The sequence below is a fragment of the Pantherophis guttatus genome, chromosome 1 (genome assembly GCF_059756535.1).
Source record: "Pantherophis guttatus breed Tessera chromosome 1, ASM5975653v1, whole genome shotgun sequence".
NCBI lineage: Eukaryota > Metazoa > Chordata > Lepidosauria > Squamata > Colubridae > Pantherophis > Pantherophis guttatus.
The window spans coordinates 189,366,277-189,376,868 of NC_142063.1; the positions used below are offsets into that span (position 1 = coordinate 189,366,277).

At 41.2% G+C, this 10,592-nt stretch overlaps 1 protein-coding gene across 1 annotated transcript in view; it reads right to left on the minus strand.

Moving 5' to 3' along the window:
* The window catches only part of LOC117674495 (cytochrome P450 2K1-like), a 36,955-nt gene extending 26,923 nt beyond the window's left edge, over window positions 1-10,032 (minus strand). The window contains exons 1-6 of the mRNA XM_034432542.3: window positions 9,736-10,032; window positions 7,079-7,241; window positions 5,749-5,898; window positions 4,876-5,036; window positions 1,801-1,974; window positions 1,176-1,323 (exon numbers count right to left, since the gene is read on the minus strand). Of these exons, the coding sequence (XP_034288433.2) occupies window positions 1,176-1,323; window positions 1,801-1,974; window positions 4,876-5,036; window positions 5,749-5,898; window positions 7,079-7,241; window positions 9,736-9,918 (979 nt within the window). The 5' untranslated portion in view covers window positions 9,919-10,032. The remainder of the gene's footprint in view (window positions 1-1,175; window positions 1,324-1,800; window positions 1,975-4,875; window positions 5,037-5,748; window positions 5,899-7,078; window positions 7,242-9,735) is intronic.
* Window positions 10,033-10,592: the final 560 nt, after the last annotated feature.

Sequence of the window (10,592 nt, forward strand, 5' to 3'; positions counted from 1 at the left end):
GATATCCTCGATATATTTATATAACATTGAAGTTAATTAATTTTACATTAGTATATTGCTATATTTAGATATAAAAGATACTTTGGGAGTGTTAGAACTAATAACTAAACTTTAATCTTAAACTTAACTTAATTTGAGTTAAAATTGTATGTCATTGTTGAAAAATATCTGCCAAGTGATAAAAATGACAAGTACAACTACCATAACCAAATAGGGAAAAAAACAGCTTCAAAACCGGCATCTGCAATGTCATCACCCTTGAACCAAAGATCAATAGCGAGTATGCTGGTGATGGAGAAAACAGGTTCCGCATTGAGTGTCCAGAATATGCAAACAACCTTGCTAATGATTTAAGAAACGATGATTAAAATGTAAGAGGTGATAGCAAACAATCATGAGGAAACAAAAAAACATCATGAAGAAATTAAGACTGAAATGGGAGAAATGAAAGGAGATATCAAGAATATGGATGACAAAATAGGGAGCATACAACAAGCTATTATAGAAAATGAACGGAGGATAAAATCATTAGAAACAAAAATGGAACAAGTAGACCGAAAAATGGAAACAATGGAGCAAAAATGTATACTAATATACAGAGTGAATACTAATTATGCACAAAGACACAAACTAGCCAAAGAAGTGCATGTAAGGTTTACTAAGAGAGCGATAAGGGATGAAATATACAGAAAAACGAGGGAAGAACTGATAATATACAAGGGGAAAGATAACATTGTATAATAACATTGAAACAAATACCACGAAGGGTGAAAAATCAAAGACGACAGTACAGTTTCTAACATCTCAATTAACCAGATACAAGGTTATGTATAGGTGGCTGGTGCCGAAAGGCATCCTAATCACATGGCAAGAAATTTTTTTTAAAAATAGATACGCTGGATAAAGTGCAATAATTTTATGAACATCATTTCACAACTGAAGAGGAACAAGAGATTAGAGAAGAGGTGGAGAGTCGGAAGCCAGGAAGAAGATCAAATAGAGGAAAAAGAGAGAGAGAGAGAAGAAAAAAGGACACAGGAAAGAACAAATAGAACAGGAAGGCACAAGAGGAAGAGTACAGAGAGAAACAAGAAACGCAAGAAAACAATAAAGTAAAAAATGGAAGAAGAAATTAAAATGCTTAAAATGCAAGCCAATATTATGAAAGTGCTTACTCTGAATTTCTGGGTACTTCATCATTAGGAGTATGGCCCAGCGCAGAGTGTTTGACGTTGTTTCTGTACCAGCACCAAATAAATCATCTACAAGACTTATAAGATTTTCATTACGGAAATGTCCATCATGTGTCATCTTCATATTCTCCTGAAGTGTATAAAAAAATAGTAGTAAGAGAACTCAATGTACCCACATGATCAATATTCCTGAAAACTAAGAGGTCACTTCATATGTAGTTAATAGCCTCCTTGAGAGGTTATAGTTGTCCCAAGTTTACCGGATTTCTAGAAGGAAATCAAACAGTTGCACAGAAAAAGAAATGATTGGCACAAAAGGTTCACCCATTCCCACCCCCACTTGGACCCACTCCTCCAGAAAGGGATCAATATTTAGGGCATTTTTAATGGAGAGAGAAATCAGTCTGGGTGTAGTTTTAAGTAGCTGCAGATTCTGAAATAAAATAATGAAGAGGGAATGGTTAAAATTGTTTTGGAAATTTGTTTTGTTCTATATTTCTGAAAGAAAGATCTTAACCAACCTGCAGACAGTATATATGGAGGGTCATTAAAAAATTTTTTTTAAAAAAAATTGGTAATAACAGATATGGGTAAAATAATCCATTACCTGCCTTTGCCGAACAAGAAACGATTCAATAAAATTCCTCTGGTCATTTTCATCAAGGTCTTGGAGATATTCTATGAAGGTGGTCTGTATGAAATCATGGAGCTCCTTTTGATTCTTCATTATTGTTTTAGGAGCACCCAAAAGGAACCCCAATTTGGGAAACAAATTATATAGCTAAAAGAATGATAAAGGAAAACACATATTATGGAAGTTTTTTTATTTTATTTATTTATTTATAATTAAATTTATATACCGCCCTATTCCCGAAGGACTCAGGGCGGTGAACAGCCAAAAAAGGAAAATATACATAATACAAACATTAAAAACAATTTAAAATACATTAAATACTTTGGCCAAATTTAAAACACCCCAATTATAAAACCAATTTAAAAGCAATTAAAAAAGAAGGTTAGGCCAGACCAGCCTGCTGGAATAGGAATGTTTTGAGGGTGCGGCGGACAGTGCGCAGATCCGGGATCCTCCGTATCTCCGGGGGGAGCTCGTTCCAGATGGCAGGTGCCCCCACAGAGAAGGCTCTCCCCCTGGGGGCCGCCAATTGACATTGTTTGACCGACAGCACTCTGAGAAGATCCTCTTTATGGGAGCGTACTGGTCGGTGAGAGGATATTGGTGTACAGAGGGCAGTCTTGTAGGTACCCCAGTCCTAAGCCATCGAGTGCTCTAAAGGTGGTAACCAAAACCTTGCAGTGTACCCGGAAGACCACCGGGAGCCAGTGCAGCTCGCGCAGGAGGGGAGTCACATGGGAGCGCCACATCGCTCCCATAACCACCTACATGGCCGCATTCTGGACCAGCTGGAGCCTCCGGGTGCTCCTCAAGGGGAGCCCCATGTAGAGAGCATTACAGTAGTCCAGGCGGGAAGTGACGAGGGCATGAGTAACTGTGCGTAACGAGTCCTGATCCAGAAAGGGACGCAACGGGCAGATCAGGCAAACCTGATAAAAAGTCTTCCTGGCCACAGCCGTCAAATGCTCTTCTAAAGACAGCCGTGAATCCAGGAGGACACCCAAGTTGCGAGCCCTCTCCGTGGGGGCCAACGACTCGCCCCCAATAGTCAATGATGGCATCAACTGACTATATTGGGATGTCGGAAACCACAGCCACTCGGTCTTGGATGGGTTGAGCCTGAGTCTGTTTCTCCCCCTCCAGATCCGTACAGCCTCCAGGCACCGGGACATCACTTCAAGGTCATCATTGGGGTGATCCGGGGTGGAGATGTACAGCTGAGTGTCATCAGCATACTGATGGTAGTTTACCCCGAAACCACGGATGATATCACTCAGCGGCTTCACATAAATGTTGAACAGAAGGGGCAAGAGGACCAACCCCTGTGGCATCCCACATACAAGGGGCCTTGGGGTCAACCTCTGCCCCCCTGTCAACACAGACCGTGACCGGTTGGAGAGAAAGGAGGAGAACCACCACAACACGGTGCCCCCCATCCCTAACTCTTCCAACCGGTGCAGCATGATATCATGATCAATGGTATCAAAAGCTGCTGAGAGGTCTAATAGGACCAGGACAGAGGAGCAACCCCTGTCCCGAGCCCTCCAGAGATCATCGACCAATGCGACCAATGCCGTCTCCGTGCTGTACCCTGGCCTGAAGCCCGACTGGAACAGATCTAGATAAGCCGATTCATCCAGGTACTGAGGAAGCTGTCGCGCTATCACACTCTCAACAACCTTCACAACAAAGCGAAGGATGGAGACTGGAGGATAATTAGCCAACACTGCCGGGTCCAGGGAAGGCTTCTTGAGGAGAGGCCTTACCACCGCCTCCTTCAAGGCGGCGGGGAAGACACCCTCACTCAAGGAAGCATTAATAATCCCCTGGATTATTCCCGGGAGGTTATGCGAGTAACCTCCCGGGAGGCCAGCACCAACCAGGAGGGACACGGGTCCAATAAACATGTGGTCGCGCTCAGTCTACCCAGTATCCTGTCCACGTCTTCGGGAGTCACGGAATCAAACTCTTCCCAGGTAATATTCTCAAGACCTGCCTCCATCATCCCACCTGAATCTACCCAGTCAGAGTCCAGGTGTTCCCGAATCTGAGCAATTTTGTCATACAGATACTGTACAAAGTCCTCGGCTCTACCCTCCAAGGGGTCCTCCCGCGCTTCCTGGTGGAGCAGGGAGCGGGTCACCCTAAACAGGGCAGCTGGGTGATTATCTGATGACGCAATAAGAGCGGAAAAATAATTACACTTTCCTGCTTTTATCGCCACCAGCTAGGTCTTAATATAAGACCTTACCAGTGTTCAGTTGGATTCAGAATGGCTGGCCCTCCAACTGCTCTCCAGGCGTCTTTTCCGGCGCTTCATCTCCCTCAGTTCCTCGGTAAACCAAGGAGCTGGGTGAGACTGGCGCAGGGTCAGAGGCCGCAAAGGCACGACCCGGTCCAAAGCTCCAGTGGCCGCCCTATCCAAGGCGGCCACTAGGTGTTCAGTCGATCTGTGAGCCAGAGCCTCAGGAAATGGCCCAAGCTCCGTCTGGAACCTATCCGGATCCATCAGGTGTGTGGGGCGGAACCACCTCATTGGTTCTGCCTCCCTGTGGCGGGGTGTGGTGGTTCGAAGGTCAAAGTGAAGGAGGGAGTGATCTGACCATGACAAGGGCTCGATCGCTATATCCCCTATCTTAAGATCACTTAACCACTGACCAGAGACAAAAACCAGGTCCAGCGTGTTTCCCCCCATGAGAGTAGGGCCATGAACTAACTGGGTCAGGTCCATGGCCATCATGGAAGCCATGAACTCCCGAGCCATCTCAGACACCTCACCAATGGATGGCAGGTTAAAATCCCCCATGACCATAAGGCTAGGGGTATCAACCGCCACCACGGCTATAACATTGAGCAGCTCGGGCAGGGCTGCCGCCACTGGCATATATTGAATATTTTGAATTTTTTTCAGGTGGAAATCTCAAACATTTTTGTCAAAACAGTGCTATGGGAAGCAACATGCTTTGCTTTTCAACAAAGCTTGAATGACACAGATTCTGCTGCCTATTTTTCATGGCATTTTTTTGGCCAAATATGAAATTAGATTACCATCACAGCAGGGCTTCCCCCAAGGTGAATATTTTCCCTCATTATCTTCAGTAGTCGTAAAAATGTGGCATCTTCATATTCATAGCGTTTCCCAAGTAGAATAGAAACTATGATGTTGGAAACAGCAGCAGTGAGAATTCTTGTAATGTCAAAGGGTTTTCCTGGACAAAAACAATAGATTAAAAAAAATTGTGAATAAAACCAGGATTAAATTTCTTTTCTACTCCATTTGTACTCAAAATCAACTTACATAAAGGGAGCATTGCTCACAGAAAGCTATAGCTAGTGCTGATAACATTGGAAGTTACTTATATTAAAAATATGAAAAAAGTATTTTAATGGTAATGCATTTTCCCAGAATCAGAACTGTAATATCTGACCATACATCAGTGATGTTTTCTTTGCAACTATTGAACTCTTGAGGATAAAATATTTAGCAAAGTTATTGCAATGCATCCTCACTAAATTATTGCAATTTTAAAGATCAAATGGCTTGACCAAAAGCAGGGAGGAGCAAGAACTCCAGTTTACAACACATTTTCATGCTTAGATGAAGGACTTGCAACCCCCTCTAAATAGAGGATTTAGAGGAGTCTCTAAAGAAGAATAAGTCTAGAAGTGATTGATGAGAGACTATCGTATTACACTGAATTAACAATTCAAGTCCTCTGGAACCATTTTTCCATCCATAAGTCACATTTCTGTAAATATACTTAGCATAAGTTGGACAAGGAAGCATGTTTATAGGGGAAAAACAATGGGTCTAAGAATTGTTTTAGAAAAGGTACATTGGTCATTTGATATAACCTGCAGAAATTATTTTCTGTTCTACATTTATCCCAGAAGATGCTCCATTACAGTATACTGACCCACCTGCATAAGTCTCCATTGTCTTTGTTAAGACACTGCACTCTTCTGTGATTTTGTCCTCAATGGTCCTCTTGCCCATTCCATGGTCCCGCAATGTGGATAATGTAAACCGTCGCATCACTTTCCAGTGCTCACCATGAGCAACAACAAGACCTGAAGAGAAAATGGATAAGATAGTGAAATATAATTTTATCATACTTTGCTCATTCTTGTTTTACAACTTCATTAAAATGTGTTCTATCAATTTGATCAAGCATTTCATCCAGTCTGTCCAAGGTACTGGCTGAAAGGCAGAGGTGGGCATCACATACTATAACAACCGGTTCGCCCAGCACCGGAAATGTGAGCACTCATGCGTGCGGCATCACAAAACATGGCAATTCGCTCTCGCGTGCCATCCACATCAAAAAATACAGCAATTTGCTTGCGTGCGCCTCTCACACATGCGTGCGGCATCAAAACCACAGCGATATATGATGGGACTGCGCTCGGGCGGGTGGGCAGCAGCTGAGGCAGGCCCACCAGCAGGTTGCAACTACAGGTTTCCTTGAACTGATCTGAACCACCAGCAGCCCACCTCTGCTGAAAGGTGTTTCAAAGTTTGTGTTAAAGATTTCTACTCCATTTCCTTTATCTTCTGCTTTTGCTATCCAGCCTTCAGCATTTCCTTAGCAAAACAAAGCAAAAATGAAAGCAGTCATCATTTTTCCATATGCAAATATCTTATAGATGATTCAAAACTATAATTCCAAATCATCTGGCATCTTAATACATTATTATTTTTCAAATATTCATATACCAAACACTTTTTTTCTGCCTAGTCCAAACATCATACATTTTAAAAACTTAAAAGCAAATTTACAGTATCTTTTAAGGATGCAGAAATTCACCAGTGAGTCCTAGCTGGTCGAAAGGATCTTAATCTCTGAGAGACACTGGCAAAAACATTGCACAAAGAAAAAGTTTGTATAACCATGTATATGAGGAGAGAGGCAGGCAGAAATCCTTCCTATGCAATTCCTCAAACACCCATTCCCCACCCCCAAATTTGCCAATATGCAGAATGAAACAGGGTGGTGAGGAGCATGTGAGGCTCAGGGGCTTGATACGATATTGACACAGCTTTTTATTCTGAAGTTACCTCCATTGGCACTGAGGGACATAGCCACAGTGGCACAAGAAAGGTTTTTGTTGGATTTTCATCTTGGTTGGATTTTCAGAAGCTAATTCATTCATCTGAGATTCTTCTGGTGCAAACCTCAAATGAAAAAAATCTATACTGATCACACATCTGAAAGGTTTGTCAACTCCAATCCAAAATGAAATAACTCACCAAACCCTTTTTTTGCCTCTTCAAAAATGGGAATAAAGGGCCTCTCTGCAAATGCCTCTGCCTGGTTCACTAGAGCCTCTTTGACCGTCTCATAGCCTGTCAGCACCACCATCTCCTGCAATCCCAGTTTGATACGGAAAACGGGACCATATTCTTTTGACCACTGGAATTCAGCAGAAGGGAATCAAAGAGACAATTTTAATCAATGATTGGAATCACATATGTAGAAGATGTTTACGAAACTACATGTCAAAATTCAGAGGCACATATAATGTTATTTCCTTTTTCTATTCTGCTGAGAATTGTGTTGGTATATTTACCATTTATTTATATTTTTAAAATTTTCATATGCTCTACATTTAACATTAAAAATGCTTATATAATAAAAGATCCTCACAATAGAAATGCTTGTCAAGTTGAGAAAAGGGTTCTAATATGTTGGAACAACATCATCTGTGCAGGACATATTGTGAATCATAGAATCATAGGGCTAGAAGGGACCTTGGAGGTCTTCTATTCCAACCCTCTACTCAAGGCAGGAGCCTTATACCATCCCAGTCAAATTTTTGTCCAGTATATTTTTGAAAGCCTCCGGTGGTGGAGCACCCACAACTCCAAGAAGCAGGTTATTCCATTGATTAATTGTTCTCACTGTCAGAAAATATGTCCTAACTTCTAAGTTGTATCTCTCTTTAACAAGTTTCCACTCTTTACTTCTTGTTCTGCCCTTAATTTTGGTTGTGTACTGGCCATTGCAGAAATCGATTTAATGGCTTATAATTCTGCTTAAAATGTGCAAACGTGGGAGTGTTTCTAAGTACATCTCCAGCAGGGGTGAGTTCTAAATTTTTTTTACTACCGGTTCTGTGGGCGTGGCTTATTTTGTGGGCATGGCTTGATGGTCATGTGACAGTGGGCATAGCTTGATGGTCATGTGACTGGGTAGGCGTGGCCAACACAATGTCACTCATGTCAAGGAGTGCCTTGCCTGGCCCCTCCCCTCTCAGCCAATCCTTGTCACACCCAGCCTCAACGTATCTATAGTTCTGTAAAAATGTTGTTCACCTTTTTTCAATTTTATTATCTACATACTATAGATGCACTTTCATAGACCACTGAAAGGAGGAAATGGCTCACATGCTTTGCCCAAGAGTGTGATAGGCAACAGGCTTTTAAGGGACTGCCAGAAAGAAGGGGGGGGCAATGTATTTTCCAAAGTACCAGAAGGCAAAACAAGAAGCAATGGATGGAAACTGAACAAAGAGAGAAGCAACCTAAAACTAAGGAGAAATTTCCTGACAGTGTGAACCAATACAGGTGCAGAAATATTTAAGTCATAATTTCACATATAAAATAGCCATTCGTGTAATACAACCTGCATATTGTTCAAAACAGTCATTAGTATTATGGCTGATGTTTGACAGCAAGCCTAAAAGTCAAAGATTACAAGAGTGCTTCTTTCTCTGAATGTATACAAAACATCACATACCAGGAATAACATATTAAGATGGACTTATGCAGTGGTGGATTTCAAATTTTTTTACTACTGGTTTTGTGGATGTGGGTTGGTGGGTGTGGTGTGGCAGGCATGACAGAGGAAGGTTACTTCAAAATCCCCATTCCCTCCCCACACCACTAACCTGCTCTGGGAAGGAATCAAACTCCCCACTCTTCATTTCCCCAAATAAAATATTACTCAGAAAAGAAAAGGCTCCCAGAAAAGCAAGGAAAAGCAAGGAAAAATCAAGGTGCTAACAAGGAGCCTACCTGACACTCATTCCATATTCCTGCCAGCTGCATAAAGGAAACTTTTTAAGAAGAAAACAGCTACAGGTGCTTAGAGATAATAGAAAGTGGAAGCCGGAAGTTCGGCTCCATCTACAAGCAGGCAGAAAACACATTCAAGACAGGATATTTCACAATGGAAATCACCCAAACCTTTTTAGAAACACAAAGCCCATGTTGCACAAACCCCAAAACTTCAAAAATATAGAACCACATAAGAATCCCTCCTCTTATCCAGTTTGTTGTTCACCTGATCCAAAAACGAATTGCTGAATGTCACTTCGCTTCTGCAAGTAAAAACCTCCTTCCAGCAGCTGCTTCTTGGCTTGTCAATTTAAAGCGACAATGTCTTGTGGTTTTTTTCTCTTTGTCAAGTGAGCCCTGATTTTTCCTTCTAGCTGATCAGCTGGGAGTTGGGAGGCAGCGAATAGATTGGGGGCGGGGCCAGACAGAGGTGGTATTTACCAGTTCTCCGAACTACTCAAAATTTCCACTGCCAGTTCTCAAGAACTGGGGAGAACCGGTAGCAACCCACCACTGATCTCCAGTTATTCAAGCTTAAAAGCATTTATATTTCCCCAAAGGCTCCTTAGGATTTGAACATTTCCACAAATTTAAATAATCAGAAAATTATTTATTCAATTAGAATATTTTACATTGATTAACAAAAAGATTTTCTTGAAATAATCCTTCCAAAATATTTAAATGTATTCAGATATCAGCTAAATCTCCACTTTTTGAACATTTCCATATACAATAAATACCATCAGGGAGCACATCAGACTTACCTGACCAAGTTATAAGGTTTTTGTCCCATCCCAATAAGTTTTGACAAAGAATGGTAAAGAGACTTGTTAATTATCAGGCTTTACCTCTATCAATGTTCTGTAAGGCCTCTTCAGATCTATCATGTGCAGATTTCCCAAAATAGGTATAGTTCTGGGTCCCGGAGGGAGATTGTGGGAGCTGTTATTCCTGGAACTGTTCTTTTTCAAAAGGAACATAATTGCAAAAATAAATAGGAATAAAGTTAAAATTGCTCCGATCCAATCCATTTCCTCTCAGTAAGGAATCTTCAGTAAAAATTACAAGGAATTTTGAAATCTGAATTGATTCCAGTATGTATTTCAAAGCAATGCAATAGGCAGAGCCCAGGTAAAAAAAAAAAACTGCAATAAAAGACGAAGTAAAAAACGTAAAAGCCGAGCAGGAGAAGCATATATCCTACCAGTCCTCCATCTTGGCTCCGCCTCCTTCCACAGAGCCCAGGTACTCTTTCTACTGAATGCTCAGACTGCTCTGTTCAATAAAGGACTTTTGAACTTTGCCCTTGTTTTTTTCTCAACAGGAATTTGATCTGTCCTGACATGTGTTACGCAAATAATGAAATCATTAAAAGCTTATCAAACCAGTTCCACTTATATTACATAATAACCCAGCTTTTAAAGATCAATAGAAAGTATATAAAGAATCTATTAAAATTATGGGATACAGGATGAATTGCGAAATCTTCATGTCTATAAGCCATATCTAACAAAACTGTCAGATGTAAATGCCTTATTCTCTAATGTGTAAATAGTATATGAACGGGGTATCAGGGGTTAATTTATTCTTCACTTCTTAATGTATTCATATTTCACCACTCCCATATCTAGCTCCACCCATTGTATATATAAGGAGCTGTTTGCACGCTTTTCCTCGCTTCTATCTGTGAATATTCAGTGAATAT